Below are 19,863 nucleotides of genomic sequence, written 5' to 3'. Positions count from 1 at the left end.
CAGAAGAGCACCCCAAAGCCTGGAGTCTGTCAGAGGATACAGAGAGACAGATGGAGAGACAGGTGGAAGACACAGGGACAGGTTTAGAAAAGTGCCCAGAGACCCCGTGTAGGCTTGTATGCTCACCGCTCTGCAGAGTTTGTTTGCCCCCGGACAGCACACCGCTAGGCAGCATGCCAGTCGGAGTCAGACCCTTCAGCGTCAACACATTCTCGCTCTCCTCTCTGTATATAGTCATACACATACAACACAAAAGTAAACAAGTCTATAACTCTCATGTACGTTATTCTGATCTAATTTTTATTTCTAAACAACTGACGCAGATTAGCATACTGAAAGTACTTCACGTACCTGAGCACAGAGAACATCTTTGCCATCTTGCCGATGGCACGGATCTTGTTCTTAATCACCTCTTTCCGCGCAGCTGCTGCGTTGGCTGTGGGCGGACATAAGATTTCAGGCTATATTGCCATCGGGAAAGTCATTTAAACGCAAGACTTGCTGGGAGCAAGAACACTAAGCGATCTTCTTAAGAACACTGTGAGCTTCTGGTTTGCAAGGAGGATTCTCAATACAGCACTTTAGAAGACAAAGCCTGCAATGGGAATGAGAGAAAATAGATAGGACATTGTGCAGAATTTAAAGGCAATGCCTTACCATCAAAGATCTCGTCTCCATCGTTCATTAGCTCATCATCAGAGCAGATGCTCAGCACATTCACCAGCATCTCTGTAACTGTAAAAGAATCATAATCATTCGGAGGGTCACAGAAATATATTATATGTTCAGTATAAAATATATATAAAATATATTTTTTCAGTGTTTTAGATTTAAATGTCAGTGACAGGGGGCATGGTGGCTTAGTGGTTAACACGTTTGCCTCACACCTCTAGGGTTGGGGGTTTGATTCCCGCATCCACCTTGTGTGTGTGGAGTTTGCATGTTCTCCCCGTGCCCCGGGGGTTTCCTCCGGTGAATGAGAGTGTGTGTGTGCCCTGTGATGGGTTGGCACTCCGTCCAGGGTGTATCCTGCATCGATGCCCGATGAAGCCTGAGATAGGCACAGGCTCCCCGTGACACGAGGTAGTTCGGATAAAGCGGTAGAAAATGAGTGAGTGAGTGAGAGTGTGAGTGAATGAGAGTGTGTGTGCCCTGTGATGGGTTGGCACTCCATCCAGGGTGTATCCTGCCTCAATGCCCGATGACGCCTGAGATAGGCACAGGCTCCCCGTGACCCGAGAAGTTCGTATAAGCGGTAGAAAATGAATGAATGATGAATGTCAGTGACATACACAGCACCTATGTCTGAGAGAAAAGAGTTACCTTTCTCTCCCACGAAGGGCAGAGACCAGGTGAAGACGTCCATGAAGTTGGGCAGCCAGTAGGGGTGTGGGGAGCAGTTGAACTGTCGAATGTTCATCACATTGTTCTCATACTTCAGGACGGCCGCTGATGGGGTAACACATAAATACGCACAAATCCCTACATTTACATTGACAAAAATCCAAAACATAATACATAATTAACAGTGATTTGTTCATGACTGACAGTTAGCAAATAACCTGCTAAATGCTAGCAAAATGTGATAGTGACAGGGCCATCTGTTGGCACAACAGAACAGTGTGTGTCAAGTACAAATCCTGTCGATGCCACAGGAGCAAAATTGGCTGTGCTGTCTCATATTCTGTCCTTTGTCACTTACAGACACTAGCCAAACGTGGGCATCTGTGAGCATTTATGTAGATTCCTCCGATTTCCTCTGAGTGTGTTACAATGAACTGTGATGTCATCCAGCTTCACGTCTCAGAATCAGCAAGTGTTAGCCTTCACCCTTCTCCAGACATTTAGGCAGATATGTTAACAGTCACTCCTACAGTATATGATCTATTCATTCTCACTACATGGAACTTCAAATGAATAAAATGTGCTGACATACAGTATAGCTGAGAAGAATAGACCAGAGAAGAAGACAAAAGAAGAAACCAAATAACCAGTAAAAGAAGTCTCATTTCATCTCATTAAGCAAAATGGTGGCACAGTCGAATAGCCCTGCCACCACTTTGCTCCAGGGTTCCCAATTCATTCCTTAGCTCAGGTTACTCCTTGAGTGGAGTTTCATATGTTCACCCACATGTCCACTGAACATCAACTCTCTTTATGATTTTATTTAGTATGCTGCTGCCAGATGATTGGATTGGTCGATTGGATATTATGCAGTTGTGCAGGTGTTTCTGTGGACTGTGGGTGTACATATTGTAACTGTAGAGAAAATACAGATATTACATCATACTCATAAAACATATAATATGATTTGACAAGCACATACTTGAACGTCTGCAAAGAAAAAAAAAATTCCTCTGTTATTTGAATTGTCTAAATTAGCATGTTGCTTCAGTATTGTTTATATCTCTGTCCCTTCATGTGTGTGTGTTGTATTCTACAAAACATCCACTAGATGGCCCATTCTTAAGCCTGAGCTGCTGACCCTGTTCCATCAGGAGAAATAAAGCCACATGGATGGAGTCAGTGAAGCTGACAGCCTCTCCCACCCACACATCTCTTCCATCCTACTCTGTTTATTATAGATAACACTCCGTTGCCACACATACAACATGTCGACTCCGGTCTGATTTGGTGATATTTGCCACACTTCTTGCTCTGACTTGTTTTTAGTACATTATGCAATGAATAATATAAGATCTATTAGAGAAGGGGTACACTGAGACATGAGTGTTGGTTCCACACACCTTTGTTGTTGTAAACATCAAGGTAGTTTGGTGCAGAAAAGATGGTGATTAGTGATGGGAAGCCAGTGGTTTGACTCTTCCTGTACATCCGGTATCTGTGACAAAACACCCACACCAACACATATACAGATAGAGAGACAAGAAAGGGGAGAGAGGACTTGTTATCAAATGACTATGCTATAGATTAAAGTGTGTGTGCATGTGCATGTGTGTGTGTGTGTGTGTTTTTGTGAAACAGAGTGTGTCTGCATACATACCCTGCATCTTGTGCTTCATGTGCTCGGATGACTGATAGCAAGTTATTATTTTGTAGGAACTCGCACACAGCTGGATAACTGGAAGGCAGAAAGAACACGTGTGTAGTTTAGGCTGTAGTCAGCAGGGGCACTGTAACATGTAGACAGGTTTCCAGTAGGGGGACTGAAAACACTGGACAAAACCCAGAGGTAGAAATGTCAGCACTGTCAGCATGATCTGTGAATTCTGGCTCTGACAGTTTCTCAACCTCTGCTACGTTACTCAAGCTTTCACTGCACTCAACCAGAAATGTGATCCAGACTCAATTTGCACAGATATTGATTTTTAATTTTTTTTTTTTACTTGCCCACAATATTTTAGAGTTGTTTTCCAATTCATGTTTTTGTCCATATTCTGTACCAAATTCCTATAATGGTCACAAGGAACATGGAATCTGCACAATAGACTCAAGGCACAAGGTGAAAGACATCCTGGATGCCAACTCAACAAACACACAATCACAGCCTGTAATACAGTACATGTCTTTGGACTGGGGAGGAAACGGTAGTACCCAGAGGAAACGCTCAAAGCAAAGTCTGCATATGCAGGGCAGAGGTGAGACTTTGTCCCTGAAGCCCGGAGATGAAAGGTTTTTGAAAAAAAAAAAGAGAAACAGACTGGACATGAATCCAGTATACAAATGTTTTCTGTTTTGAATTATAGGTCTTTACATGAACTTGTCCATTAATGTTTCTAAATATGGTCGTGGCTGCGTCCAATGATGATGTTGTCTTGGGCCTGTTAAAACATCTATTTATGAAGTGAATTTTTAAATTTGATCTGTCATATACAGTATGAAACCGAAGTAAAAGATCTGATGGTTTTAGTTCTCAATATTGACTTGATCTTAATCCCATTAATATTCGGTCTTGATTGTGGATTTGATGTTGTGGTGTTTTCTAAAATATAATTTCATTTGTATGCTAACAGACAACACACCATGAGGATATCGTAGCTTAGTGGTTAAGGGTTGGATCACCAACTCAAAAGGTTGTGAGTTCAAATCCCAGAGCCATCCACCAATGCTGACTTTCCACCAAAAAATAACTGAGTGCTGGTTCAAATTTGGTTCCACTGGTGAGCCTTCTAAGAACCGGTTTGCCTTTCCATGGGCTACAGAGCCAAGTCTTATGTATACAATGTTATAAGGCAACGCTAGCGCAGCAGCGGCAAACACAACATCAACAATGGAGGATGTTGCTTTACTGTTAATGCTCATGGCTTTGCGAACCTACATTGGCATCCAAATGCGGCGAATCCTGATTTAAAATGATTTAAAAATGGTGCTAACGACGTTCTCTTTTGTCTTGTTGGTCACAGTAGCCCCGCCCCAAATCCCTGACGCAAGCAGTTCTTAAATCTAGACCAGCAATGTTTTGGTGCTACTTAAGAACCACTTTTTCTGGTTCAGAACCAGTGCTTTTGGTGTTTGAAAAAGAAAGATCTGATTTTAAATTAGACTCTGGCTCTGAACCAGCACTCAAACTGCATTGGTGGAAAAGGGACACAAGCTGCCACTGCTGGGCCCCTGAGCAAGGCCCTTAACCAACAATTACTCCACAATTGCTTTTGTTGTATAACATAAAACTAAAATTCGAGCTCTGGATATGTGTGTCTGCCAAATGCTGTAAAAGTAATGTACCTCCTGTAACAATAAAGACTATGAGGCTCACAGTATTTATTGTTCCAACACATAATGTAGGAACAATAAAGACTATGAGGCTCACAGTAAAAATCATTCCAACACATAATGTAGGTTTCTTTAACTTTTGTGGAAGATTCAAATTCTTCCAGCAAACAAACTGACTCAATGCTGCACACGGTTGGTTTTGGTAGTCAGGCAAAAGGAAGAAAATAAAACCCGTAGATCAGAATGGGTGTAAAAGACTTGCTATTCTGTTCATTTTATTTTGTGCTTAGGATATGTAGGGCGTGTTTTAGTGATTAATGGTCTGACATCACTGTTGCTAAGCAACTGGTGGGGGGGGGGCAGACACCTAACAAATGACTGACTTATTTTGCTAGCTAGAGCCACACATATCCATTAAGTCTTTAATTTACTGAATGTAGAAACAAAATTCCCAATCAAATTGTGACGTGTTGGTAAAATTCTACAACGTGCACTAAAGTTGTACTCTAATTAGCATTTCTTAACTGAAAGGAAACCAACTTTATTTAAATATACTGTACATATTGAAAAATATAAAATGTAAAAATGAGAGCTATCAGATTATTTTGTCTTCAGAACTCATGAATTCCACAAGAGGAATCTTTTTTAAAAACAGTGAACAGATCAAGTAGCATATGACACAAGCACGGAGGCAACACACAAATAATTACACATATGCTGACAGTTATATTACAGCTTAATGCTTTAAATAGTCTTCAGACACACACACACACACACACACACACACACACACACACACACACACACACACACACACACACAAGCATACAGATACACACACACAGTCTACCCTGTAAAATACTCACATACTGCTGTTGTAATTATTATGAAGTGCGCTAGGTGTTATGGGGAATGTTTTTGGGTTAAACGGCAAGTTTTTACAGCTCCACATAATAAACCGCAGGGCTTGCAGTGAAGAGTGAACATAATTCTGCCTTGTCAAGAGCTAATGGAGCGCGCAGTATGATCTAATGGCGAGCAGCACATCCTGTGGCTCGCGTAAAGCCTATAGCTCGCTTTCCTTCATTGTGTGTGAGCGAGAGACAGGATGGCATGGAGAGAAGCAGGTTCACCGGGAAGTGAGTGTCCTTTCTCTCGCTCTGCTCCGAGCTACAGCATCTGCTAACGAGTGGCAACCCCATCCTAATACTACTGATATCTTCTACAAATCAGTGCTTCCTCTGTCTCTTTATCACTTTCTGTCATACTCTCTCTCTCCGATTCGGGTAGGAGGAGTGGGTCGTCATGGCAACACCACACTGCAAAGCCCCTGGGGATTGTGGGATAGATCACAGAGATGTGTTGACGCTGCTTCTGGCCGCAGTGTAGGCCTCGCTCTCTTTCCCTCCCTCCCTTTTTGCTTTTTCTTTTCTTCTTTAGCAATCTTTTTCTCTCTCACACGCTTTCTCTCACACACACACACACACATGCAAACACACATATAGTATATATGCTACTGCTGACTAAAGCATTATTCGGGAGATTTGATGTCGAGGAGCACAGTCATCTTCCTTCAGTTTCAGCTCAAAGACATCTTTGCACAAATCTGCGGTGCAGAAACCCTCCACAGGAATCCTAAGCACTGCCCAGATTGATTAAATGATCAGATATAAATACCATAGAGCTGAGGTAAAGTGTCACTATGTGTGAGTCCTGTGACATGCAGTACAAACGTCTACATAGCACATAAGGTGTTGTAAAGCAGTTCATTGTGGGCTTCTCTCAGACCAACAGGAGCCACGTGCACACCACTGTTCACATCAATAGCAGGTGGCTATGGTAGAAAAGGTGGCCAGATTTACGTTACTGAGTGTCCAAATCTGTGAAGACCTCACAAGTGCCACTAACATCTCCACCCTGATAAAAAGAGTACATCAAGATTTTTACCTTCTAAATAAAATGAGGAAATCTCACCTATCTACTTAGATATGAGATTATCTTCTATCTATAATCTTTAGGAGCGTACTGATGAACTGCATCTCAGTTTGGTAAAGCAGCTGCTTGGTCCATGACCAGAAGGCCTTGTAGCAGATGGTAAAAACCACCCTTAGTGGTTAGCACGTTTGCCTCACACCTCCAGGGTTGGGGGTTCGATTCCCACCTCCGCCTTGTGTGTGTGGAGTTTGCATGTTCTCCCCGTGCCTCGGGGGGTTTCCTCCGGGTACTCCGGTTTCCTCCCTGGTCCAAAGACATGCATAGTAGGTTGATTGTCATCTCTGGAAAATTGTCCGTAGTGTGTGAGTGTGTGAGTGAATGAGAGTGTGTGTGTGCCCTGTGATGGGTTGGCACTCCGTCCAGGGTGTATCCTGCCTTGATGCCCGATGACGCCTGAGATAGGCACAGGCTCCCCGTGACCCGAGTAGTTCGGATAAGCCGTAGAAAATGAATGAATGAATGAATGAATGAATGAATGAATAAAAACCACCCAATACTTCACTGGTGTCTAGCTACCCTCCATCTCAGACATCTACGACAGACATTGTCTAGAAGGTGAAAACATCAAGGATATTTCTCTCTCCATTAATAGTCTGCTCCTCCTTCTCCCATCTGGGAAGCTCTACAGAATTCTCCGATGCCATAACAGCAGTCTGAAGAAAATCTTCTTGCCCTCGACAATCAACTTCTCACAACGCAGATAATCCCCAATCCTACAACCCTCACACTACAGTTTGCACACAGATCAACTTATACCACTTCACAGTTTGCACAAGCACATCCTTGCTTATACACATGGACTAACCTTAAACAGTTTGTTCTTCATTACTGTAATCCATGTCTCCAGACTCATCTACACACATCCTGGTATTTGCACTGAATTTCCCCCATGCTTTATATTCCATTTACACCGTTGAAAACATGCCATTTACACACACCACTTAAACATTATTTCTACATTAGCTCATTGTCGCTTTGCACTTTACACCCGATTTGCGATTTTACACGTCTGGATGGCTGCTAAAGGCATTTTGGTGGCTTTGTAATAGTACTGAACGTAGTGACAGTAAATCTGAGTCTAATCTAATCTAAAGATTTAAAATTCTTATCGCAGTACAGTACAATTTGGCAGATTATTGTAAAGAAATTGCTCGTATTATTTAGACCCACTTGATAGGGAAAAGGTTTGAATAACAGTGTAATATTTCTTAAATATAAGGGTTAAATATAAGGCGTTCCAAAAGCCCAGTTATACTACTCTCTCATTACGTAGCCCCACAGTAATCTAAACATTGTTACACTCTTTGTTATATGTTATAAACCTGGGCTAGCTACAAAAGTCCAGTGAACCACTCACTGAACATTTCTATACACCTATACAAATTATCATCCTTTCAATATCCATCCTCGGAGACCTGCCACAGGTGGAAATAACCAAATCCACAACGATAACATAAGCATACAATCAAAGCATTAATCAGCCTATAATTCTATACTGCCACAGAGAGAGCAAACATTAAAAAGCCACCATGTTTATAGTGTATAACCTTTTAAGCAAATACAAATTAAGGAGGAAATATAATAATTTAATTGCCAACTGTGTAAATGACTTAAAAAATAGTTGTTTAATTGCTGATACTGGGGTGGGGGGGCACGGTGGCTTAGTGGTTAGCACGTTCGCCTCACACCTCCAGGGTTGGGGGTTCGATTCCTGCCTCTGCTTTGTTTGTGCAGAGTTTGCATGTTCTCCCCGTGCCTCGGGGGTTTCCTCCGGGTACTCCGGTTTCTGGTCCAAAGACATGCATGGTAGGTTGATTGGCATCTCAAGAAAAATTGTCCGTAGTGTGTGAGTGTGTGAGTGAATGAGAGTGTGTGTGCTCTGTAATGGGTTGGCACTCCGTCCAGGGTGTATCCTGCCTTCATGCCCAAAGACGCCTGAGACAGGCACAGGCTCCCCGTGACCCGAGAAGTTTGGATAAGCGGTAGAAAAAGAATGAATGAATGAATGAATGAATGAACGAATTGCTGATACTTAGCTGGATTTGTGCATTTTTGCAAGATAATGCATTCTGGGATCAACATTTTTTTTGGCATGTATTTAATTTAAAAGATCTTTAACAGATTATACCTGTACGAACTGAAGATTATTCAGATTATGAGAAAAAAAAATCATAGATGCTATATTTTCCATATAAACTTTCATATAATCTGGAAAAATATACATAATATAATCAATGAAAATATAAAGCCAGTTGATTCTATTGCAGGAGGTGCATGAGTTATTTATTTATTTATTTATTTATTTATTTATGTATTTATTTATTTATTTATTTATTTACGTTTATGTTATTATTATAACACATAATAGTGGTTGAATTTACAATCAACTCTAATCAAAATTTCTTATGTTGTTATAGTTAATTTACAAGACATTCTGATATTAAGAATATTTTAAGAATTCTTTAATAGTAAGAATATTTTTAGATAAAGAGTTTTCGATATTACCACATGCCAATTAACCTTGTGGGGTGAATCTAAATCTACTCAAACAGCTTTAATTCATGACTCGAATACATGAATTTGCACAAAACCTGGGAGGCGTGCTTAAAGTAAGACGTAAGATATAGAAGATGTCTGTCTGCTCATATGAACATACGGTTAGGGCTAAGTTCATATAGTCAATAATAATTTGGTGTACTGCATCATTGTATTAATCTGTAACTTAATAGGTAATCTTGACTGAACCTCTTCAGTGTTCCATGTCACTTAGTAAGAACTGGCCAACTTAGTAAGAACTGGCCAACATCACCATGTTTTATATTGGAACTTAGTTTAGGATAATAATTTCTTTCTGTTTCATTTCTCGTGATCAAGAGAGAAAATTGTCCGATGTGAATTTGTGCCTTAATAGAGTAAACATAAATGCACTTGTAGACTGATGCTGACTCTCAACATTCATAACATGGTGAATAAGAAAGGGAAAAAAACTGCTGCTGTGATTCTTACATAACAGACAAGATTGATGGAAATATAGCACATCAAAGCACAACATTGTGCTTTAGAAGCAGTCTTGGGTAAGCATGAAAAGCATCACTACTGCGGTGTGAAGAATGAACATAACTCATGCACATGGACTCACATTCACACACACACAGACACACACTGCAGACTGGTCACTCCCTGGAGCAAGAGAAGACAAGGTAATGAAAGCGATGATTGTTTTGAGAGAGAATATTAGTCCAAATGGCTTCAAGACAGGCTTTGGCTCTGCATAGAAACCTAATGATGAATCAAGCACTGCTATTGATTGGCCCAAATCTGCTGCAGTTTTCTCCTGGCTCACTGCTGCACTGATTCCTTCACTGTGTTTCACCCACATCCACATCTTGAATATGAGGGCTAGAGGCATATTTGCAGAGGAATACTCTGTGTGGTGTGTGTGTGTGTGTGTATATATATATATATGTGTGTGTGTGTACTGTAAGTCTGTGTATGCGTGTTTCTATGCAGCATTTGAGTTGATGGTGGTAATGGGCTTTGTTGTGTTTCCCATTACCGTGACCAACCCTTCTTTAACTGTGTTATAATGATCACCTTGCACTGAAACAGAAAGATCGAGAGAGAGAGAGAGAGAGAGAGAGAGAGAGAGAGAGAGAGAGAGAGAGAGAGAGAGAGAGAGAGAGATATTGAATGCTCCCCAACCTCAACTAGTGCAATGTGGGAGGTCAGTCATCTATCATGGCAGAGCAAGAAGCACAGCCACACACACACACACACACACACACACACACACACACACACACACACACACACACACACACACACACACACACACACATACACACACACACACACACACACACATATACACACAAACACACACACGCCCAAGGGGTTGCAGTGTGTGAAATTGTGTACTGGGTGTGTATAAAGAGTTTGATACGTAAGTTTAAGCATGCTTAATGAGCCTGCATTGGACAGGCCACGCGATTTTCTCTTAAAACAGACAAATGTCTAAAATGTGAATGTTGAAACACTCGCACCCACACAGAGGCTCTAATGTGTTCTACAGGGGGGTAATGCAGTGTGTGATGTGATCTCCCGCAGTGTGATATAGTGTGTGGGTGTATGGATGTGCTTAGGATGATATTTAGGATTGTCACAATTCTTCTTCAACAGAAAAACTGTACTGAAACTGAAATCACATTAAGGATATAGTTTGTATTTAAATGTGCGTTGATGCCTATAATGGGAGACAGACAGACAGACAGACAGACAGTCAGACAGACAGATGTGGATAGATAGATAGATAGATAGATAGATAGATAGATAGATAGATAGATAGATAGATAGATAGATAGATAGATAGATAGATAGATAGATAGATAGATAGAAAATGCTACATACAACACAATTTCTACTGCCTCAGAAAAAGCCAGCTGAGATTCAGGACAGAAAAAGTGTGAATCTCTAAGTGACTGTGAAAAGTATAATTATTATTACATCTATAATTGTTTTTGTTTATTGTAACATAAAAAAAAAGTTTCAATAGACTTATGCCAGGTATCTAAAAATACACAGCTGCATTGCAAACAAGATTTTTTTTTGCAGTATTCAGTAAAGAAATCATTAAAGTTGCATTTAAATAAAAAGTATAACATGCCAAGCTGTTCTGATGATGATGATTATTTTTTATAATAACAGCATATCTAAAAGTGATTTAATCTTCTTCTGTTGCAATTGTTTATTTGTTAATGAACGCTAAGTCATTTTTTAATTATTTGTGGTTACATTTAAAGTTATGGAACTTCCACAGAACAAATTACCTCCGCATTAGTTAATCACTTACACAATGACAGCCTTAAATGATGCTAATTATGCCAGCTTGAGCTGTTACTATAGAGACGGTAGCTGTTACTATAGAAACGGTAACATATTCTAACATATAAACTTGTAAGCAGGTACTACTGTCAGAGCTACTGGTATAGAAAAGGAATCAACACCTTCTGACCAATCAGATTCGAGATTTTAACAGCGCTGAGGTATAAATAGAAATCATTTGCTTGATTCCCATGATGACCATTTCACGACACTTGAACTAACTGCACATACACACAAAGCTTTCATTTTAAAAATGATAGTCCCTGTAATCCAGTACACGCACACAAACAAACACACACACCCTCACTGACACATATATGCCCTCCATTGTTCTATCAGTTTATCAGCAGAGAGTGTGAAATATTCATGGCCTGGTGGCGTGTGGGAAGAGAACGTGTGGGAGGAGCAGAGAGAGAGAGAGAGAGAGAGAGAGAGAGAGAGAGAGAGAGAGAGAGAGAGAGAGAGAGAGAGAGAGAGAGAGAGAGAGAGAGAGAGAGAGAGAGAGAGAGAGAGAGAGAGAGAGAGAGAGAGATTATAATGTTGTCAGCTGGCAGAACTTAGACAGACCGCATAGCTGATCTGTTTCTTTCTCTCTCTTAAATCAATTCAATTCAACATGAAGATAAAAGAAGAAAGAAATTCATGAAAGAAGTTAGATTTAAATTAGAAGAATTGTGTCTATCTTAAAGCATTAATTCTCGCTCTAAAAAAGATGTTTAACAAAATCATGTTTTAATGAGCTGAAATGAGAAATGTGTTGTTTAGTTGTTGTGCTTTAAGTCTCCTACCTGTAGAAGTAGGAGCAGCCCCTGACTGTGTTATGGCTAAAGTACTCCTGGCTCTTCTCATTGCCAAAGTCCTCCAGGGGGTCTGACCACAGGAGATCACACATGGGTCCAAACGCTGGGGGCTCCTTAAACCGATCCAACTAGGCCACACAGAGACATATAGTAAAGAACATACTAAATATAAACACACACACATATCGCACCTTTTTTAAAGAAGAACTGAAAGAAGAAAGCACCTTCTTTATATCATCTATGGTGTGTATTTCTGGGGACAGTCCACCGTGAACACACAGGAACTGCTGGTTCATGAGTGCAGCCAGGGGAAGGCAGTCAAATGCATCCATACAGGAGTCGTACACCTGCTCTGAATACTTGATTTTACCTGAGAGAAAACATCAAAACAGAGAGATCAGTGAGATATTTCATCCACATCGAATACTGTACTCTGTTGTACTATGCACTCACATGCCACTTTAATAGGAACACAGCCTCAAAAATGCAATTAGCAATTATTTCCCCATTGATGGTTTTAACTGTTGTCAATTCCTTATTCTTATTACTTATTCATTGTATTGTGTTACTGTGATTATTTGTTATTGATTTTGCATAGTTCTTTTTATGTAACTTGGTGAGACCATATTTTTTAGGAAAACATTTCTGTTCAAACAGTTGCTGATTTTTTTGTGTGTGTGTGCTCATTCCTGCACTTCAGTCTCTTGGTTGAACTTTTCTAGCCCTCCTGGGTGTCTCCCTCCATTACAAACAAACAGAAGGAACACTGTCGCAAGTCTGGTAAAGGTCCCTCTCTGCGTGGGACGATGTGTGTGTTCCCTTTTTTTCATTAAATCTTAATTCGCTGCCTCTCAGAGGCATTTGTATCCATGGTGACAGGTCAGCAGAGTAGGTACAGAAATAGGTTGCCAGCAACTCTGCACTTGCCCTCCCTTCACCTGTGTCTGTATTCTGTCGCTTAGCCTCATGGGATAGATTTACTTGTGAGCATTATCTCATCATCTGTTTTGCAGCCTTGCCTTACAGTCAGCTGCTCCTCCCTTAGGAACAAAGCTATTTTCACCTGATGCACCCGATCAAACACTTTTACTTACTAAACTCATGCAAAACTATTATGTCTCCTGTCTCAGCGCAAACTTACAGTTCTCTTCTGAGTCAATCTTGACAAGTGCTCTCAATTTTGGGTTTTCTATGTGTCCTTAATGTGGCAAACTCCTTATTGATGTGGACTTAACAGTGATGACTTGCTAACTATAAGACAGCCTTGGGACAGGAGAGAGAGAGAGAGAGAGAGAGAGAGAGAGAGAGAGAGAGAGAGAGAGAGAGAGAGAGAGAGAGAGAGAGAGAGAGAGAGAGAGAGAGAGAGAGAGAGAGAGAGAGAGAGAGAGAGAGAGAGAAAGAGAGAGAGAGATGTGCTCTGCTTTGTGTTGGGCCACAAAGTGTCATCCACCATATTGTCAATAACAGAAAACCACATTGTGTTTTATTCCTTTCAAACATATATATATTTTTAAATATTTCAACACAAAAGCACGTTTTTTTCCTTCTATTGCTCTAGACTAAGACTAACTAAGGCTTCTCCCATTTACGAAGTTAAATCAACTCTAACAATAACGTATGTTGAACAGTGCACCTGAATTTAAATTTCATTGTTGGCCTGAAAGATACTGAAAATGTTGCAATAACTAAACCTCAGACATCCTAAACAGAATTTGATGGCAAGGGCATATTCAGAATTGGAGGATTTGTTGGTTCTCAAGCAGAATTGAGTGTTTTGAGTGAGGACAGAATCTCTCTTTAAATAACACTGCACAATGCTGCACGCGTAAGAAAACAAGTGGCAGAAAAGAAGATAAGACGATGAAAGCATGAATCCATACTTACATTCTTGTTTGAAAGTGAAGTATTCTGTCAAATGTCTACATTCATGATTTCCTCTCAGTAAAAATAGCGTCTTTGGATAGAGGATTTTCAGCGACCAAAGGTACAAAACACACTGTGGGCAGAAAAAGAAATAGAGAGTAAGTGTGATATGTTTGTGACAAACTACATACTGTATTATTATATCCATTCATGTCTATAACTATAACACTTCCTAGCTGCTTACAGCCTAAGACTCAAATGATTATTACTCATCCACTCATATTATTGCAAGGAAATATTACAAATATTTCCCTGTTTCTGGGCTTATTTCTAACTAGGATGCGCATTGAGTGTTTATATGCGTGTCACATTTCACTTTGGTGACTGAGGATAAGGTTTTTCTTAGCTTTAGATGTAGGCATAGCATTAATTAACTGCTTTGATAATTAAGTCAGTATATGGCAGTATATCTGTTTTATCATAGCAAGACAAATGTCCAAATGTGTGTGTAAGACTAAAATAAATTCCAGTGCCAATACAGAATAAAGTAATGATGTGGGCATGTTTTTGCAATTTTGACCAACTCCTGTAACACCTCTTCATTACTACTACAACAGACAGCATTCATCTGGAGTTTAAGACCCTTTTAAATGAAGCCGTATTTGCTACTAAGATCTTTGCTATTGTACTAAACAGAATCCTTGTGTCAGGTTTGGAAAAGATAACTGTTAATACATCATTGTCAGATAAAAATATCTTCTTTTAAATGTTGACACAACCACTGTCATTTGCATATGATTGTTTATTCGCTCTGTATACAATAATGCTAATTTCTTCTAGTCCAGCTAGGAGATTTTTTTTATGTCATGAAAGCGTCAAGCAAATCTTAAAGGTTTCCATTCTATGAATATGCAATTGATTAGTGACACACTTAGGTTCTGAATCCTCAGTAACCTGGTACAATAGTCTCACACTTTATTTTGGGAATAAATCCCAAGACACCATACACAACTCATTCGCAACTAGGGGCAATTTAGTGTAGCAGCATGTTTTTGAGGTGCTCGTGGTTGTGTGTGATGTGTGTCCCTTACCTCGATACTGAAATAACCCCGGTCCACGTAGTCTCCTAGGAAGAGATACCGCGTTGTTGCGGGCGAGCCCCCTACCTCAAATAGCTTCATCAGGTCAAAGAACTGCCCATGGATGTCCCCACACACTGGCACAGAATGAGAATAGAACAGAGAGAGAAAGAGAAAGAGAGAGAGAGAGAGAGAGAGAGAGAGAGAGAGAGAGAGAGAGAGAGAGAGAGAGAGAGATCACAGCCTATTAATCTCTACCACCAGGAGACTCACTCCATAGAAACCTCTCATGTACGCTGTTACAGTGTGTAGAAGCACTGCAGTCACTCTTACTCCAGTCTGCTTAATGACTGCATACATTTTGAAACTGAAATAAACAGAAAGATTTGTAGAATTTAAAACGCCACTCTGTATAAATGTGGAGTCAGGGAACAGGATACATCGGTGTTATTTTATAACTGGGGGTTGTTGGGTTGGAGATCCTATGGCCAGAAGATCTCTGTTGTCTTTCAGTATGATGATTCTTTCTTTCCTGAGGAGGAGGAAGTGCGAGAGAGAGAGAGAGAGAGAGAGAGAGAGAGAGAGAGAGAGAGAGAGAGAGAGAGAGATGCAAACTCCAGTTGCCATGGTGACATGAATTTGATGAGGATAAATAATGAAATAAATGAGCAGTTTTCATTTCTCTTGCCTTTGCTCAGCGTTGGCATGGAGATGCTACCTAAGCATTTACCCATGAGACCTATCAGCCAGTTCATATCTCAATGTGGGTGTGGCTTCAGGACATGTTAAAGGAAATGTATATGCGACACACAATATCGCACACAGTGTATATACAACGTACAATACGGTCTTGTGTTTTTGTTATCAGCACATGATTGGTAAAGTTTTGGGTAATAAGCCACAATTTTGGCACTTGCAATTACATCAGAATATTTACTAGCTACCTAAGCAATAGCCAGTGTTGTAAGCTATCTAGCTAACAAGTCAGTTTCTGTCTTCATACCAAAAAAAAAAATCTGAAGAACAAGGAAGTGGTTGAGGAAAACATCAGATTTTAAACGCTATATTTGTTTATTTTACTATATGAATATCCAAGTCTCTGATGATTTTTACAATTGTAATTATCTATGAGATTGAGGTATTTGTATATATATATATATATATATATTTATATATATATACATATATATCTGCAAAGAAGATGCCTTGTGTTTGCTGACCTATTGCAACTGCGTCAGTCCGTTTTAGATCTTTGACCAAACTGTGGGGCACAAGACAGCATTTCACTTCCTCCTCTGTCTTCACTGCCCTCCTTCGTCTCTTTCTCTCACACTCACAAACTCACACACAATCTCTCTTTCTCTCTCCCTCTCTCTTTCTTTCCCTCCCACCTGCCATCTCTGTCTCTGCTGATCTGCTCCGTTGTGGCCTTCGCCCACTCAGGGCTCGGAGCAAAACCGTTAACGCTTTGCAAAATGCTTCACAAAAAAACAAACAGTGCCAGCTAACCATTTTATCCTCGCAAATGTTTTTACGACCTCAAGCTCTGACACAGGTACGTTTCGTATTTTAGGCTCGATATATATACCACATGATCCTCTGCAGGCAAGTAGAGGCATTTTGTTACCACAATCTCTCAAGCAATACGCTCAATACGTCAATAGGTCTCTGAATCCAGCGAATCCATCAATCAGACAAACAAAGCTGTCAGACAAACAAAGTGTTAAATGGACGGCCGTCTTATCTGTGTTGAGGTAACTGGAGCCATGGGCATTGAAAGCCTGAGCTGAGCCATTAGAATGAGCCATTAACACATTTTACAATGACAAGCCCCTAGCAGCAATGTAGCAGTGTGAAACAGCCAAGTAGTTTTGTCCTGCCTTAGGGATATCTCAGAGACAGAGAGAGAAAATGGATAGAAATGAGAGAGAAGTTATGATGGTTATTCATGATATTATCTGAAATGGCTAAATATCTATCAATAGCTAGACAACAAATTTATTTTTGCTGGACAATTTACTATATCACAACTGTTTCAAGTACGTAACATCCTCCTGGCTTAATCCCAAATTGAATCTGAAAACCAAACATTTTAAATTTGAGGATAAAACAAAAAATAGAGACACATTTAATTTGAGACCTTTATTTTGTCACGAAAGAAAAAATAGGTAGTAGTGCAGACTTTTAGGGTGCTTTCACATCTATAGTTCGGTTCATTTGGTCCGGACCAAAAGCAAAAAAGTATACATTGCAGCTTTTTAGCTGTTTTGGTTCCTTTTCACACCACATTGATCGCTCTGTTCCGCACCAGTTGAAACAAACCAAAATGCAGTCATGTGATAACATCCACATCACTCATTGGCCACATGTCTTTGAGCATATTTCCTAAACTGCTTCTCGATTGAAACTCCGGAAATTAAACAAAAAGAGGAAAATACAGGAAAATACAGCATACAGTACACCATGGAGAGACGACCGCGTGCTGAAATTATGGTCGTGGTTGTAATCTACTACATCGCTCGTATACAGCATTCTATGCAAAGTCTTAATTTTCAGAATGAAGCGCGGATGCGGCTTAAAAATATCATTTTAATGCACTGCAAACGGCGAAGACGCATCGCAAGACACTTCAGGAGGCGGCGAGCATTACTTTTGCGAAACTGTGACATGCTTATCTTCCGAAAATATTGCCAACGACCCACTACGGCAGCTGGTTTAGTCCAAAATACGCAGTACTTTTTGCAGTTAGGTCTATTCGATCTCGGATTGTGTTCTCACCACAAATGAACCGTACCAGAGTTCGTTTGAAAGCGTATCGAGACCACCTCTTCAAGGAGGTCTCGGTACGCTTGTTTGGTCCGCTTTTGGTGCGCACCAGAGTTCGATTGCTGCATTCTCACCTGCCCAAACGAACCCCACCAAATGAGCAATCGAACTCAGGTACGATTCAACCGAACTAAACAAGGCAGGTGTGAAAGCACCCTTACACACAACTTCTTATTATGAGTAAAAGTTTGTATGTGGTAGCTCAGTGTTAAGGTGTTGGGCTACTGATTGGAAGGTCATGGGTTCGAACCCCAGGTCCACCAAGCTGCTGGGCCCCTGAGAAAGGCCCTTAACCCTCAGTTGCTCAGTTGTAAGTCTCTCTGGATGAGGGTGTCTGCTAAATGACATAAATGTATTTAGAATCACTGTTTATCATCAAAAACACCAGTAGAATCAGTAGAAACAAATCCAAATTATTAAAAGTTGAGTGACATTAACATAAAGTTATCATTTACTCATCTTTAGTTACTTGCCAATCAGGGATTTGTAACAAACTAACTGACACAAACTAACTGACACAATCTTTAGTGATATCCTGGTCAGGGTGATTGAAATTACACCATTGGTCTGTTCATTTTTTTGAAAAGTTAACCAACCTATCTTTGGTGAATTGACAATTAATTTGTTAGAAAATGTCATCGCACAAACACAAATTGAAATGTGCAAACAAGATTTAAAAAATGAACCTCATGCAGAACTCTTAGGTTGAGTTTGAACCCCTCTGATTTACACCACACACCATTCAGTTTAAATCTGAAAATGGACCTGGATATTTGGAGCACTAAACAGATACAGAAACAAATAGTGAGCTTGGCATCGTGTTACACCCATAGTATCTTGTATCAGACAATACACAAAGCTCTCATATATACCAAAAAAAAAAAAAAAGGAATGTGCAGTGCCGCCTGTGTTGTCTGCATCCACACACCCACATGAAGGAACTTGAGATAAATGACAATGGCGATGTGACAGGATGCTGGTGGATAAGTGGACGCACTCCATCATCTACCTGCACTCTTTCCTAATCGCCCCTATTTCAATGCTTTTTACATGCAAGCATATCCATATCCACTGATAACTCAATTGCAGTCTATTTGTAACTGTAACTCCCTTGAACTGTTTTTACATGTTTGGAATGTAAAGTAGATGCCTAAGATGAAACCGAAAAGGAGTTTTAATGTGTTCTAAAGAACTATTTCAGGAAGCTATTGCCTTTCAAGGATTCTACACCGGCTGCGCTCAAAAGAAATACTATTAGGCAACAGCATGTCGAACAAAAACGCCCATTTTGCTGATTCACTTGATCCGACAGTTTTTTTGTTAAACTGGTACAGCGGAGACGAATGAGCAGACCTTGTGAAGTGTGCTGTGCAGCTACGCTACTCCTGCGAGTATCTCCGAGCTTGCCGTTTTTTTCTTTCTACCATCTCCTGCAGAGCTTGGGATTTTCTTAAGGCAACTTCAGAACCCTTCCAGCCAGGCACGACTGTGTTGCTTACTGTCAGCCCTGTTTTTTAAAAGGCTTTGTAGATAGGAAAAGGTTTATATAATCCCTTCCCCTTATCCCCTTAACAAAAAAGGTAGTCACGTTGCATGATCAGTGCTGTATAATGTACAGTGAAATCAAATGAACATAAACATGAACAGGAAAGTAGGAAATGCCATCTGCTGCAAAGGGGATGCAGTGAGTAGTGTACTGTGCAACCACAGTGTCCACAGACAAGCCAGTATTTATATGAATATTG

The 19,863-nt window shown here is 40.3% G+C and overlaps 1 protein-coding gene across 2 annotated transcripts in view; it reads right to left on the bottom strand.

Moving 5' to 3' along the window:
- Positions 1–19,863, bottom strand: part of ppp3ca (protein phosphatase 3, catalytic subunit, alpha isozyme) — a 45,330-nt gene that overhangs the window by 4,367 nt on the left and 21,100 nt on the right. For both annotated transcript variants that reach the window (XM_027160900.2, XM_027160908.2), the window contains exons 3-12: positions 15,305–15,429; positions 14,235–14,346; positions 12,575–12,720; positions 12,339–12,478; positions 3,005–3,082; positions 2,748–2,842; positions 1,324–1,449; positions 658–735; positions 352–436; positions 127–224 (exon numbers count right to left, since the gene is read on the bottom strand). In XM_027160900.2, the coding sequence (XP_027016701.1) occupies positions 127–224; positions 352–436; positions 658–735; positions 1,324–1,449; positions 2,748–2,842; positions 3,005–3,082; positions 12,339–12,478; positions 12,575–12,720; positions 14,235–14,346; positions 15,305–15,429 (1,083 nt within the window). The remainder of the gene's footprint in view (positions 1–126; positions 225–351; positions 437–657; positions 736–1,323; positions 1,450–2,747; positions 2,843–3,004; positions 3,083–12,338; positions 12,479–12,574; positions 12,721–14,234; positions 14,347–15,304; positions 15,430–19,863) is intronic.

Source organism: Tachysurus fulvidraco, chromosome 21 (genome assembly GCF_022655615.1).
Source record: "Tachysurus fulvidraco isolate hzauxx_2018 chromosome 21, HZAU_PFXX_2.0, whole genome shotgun sequence".
NCBI classification, from domain to species: Eukaryota; Metazoa; Chordata; class Actinopteri; order Siluriformes; family Bagridae; genus Tachysurus; species Tachysurus fulvidraco.
This window is presented reverse-complemented; position numbering and strand designations above follow the sequence as displayed.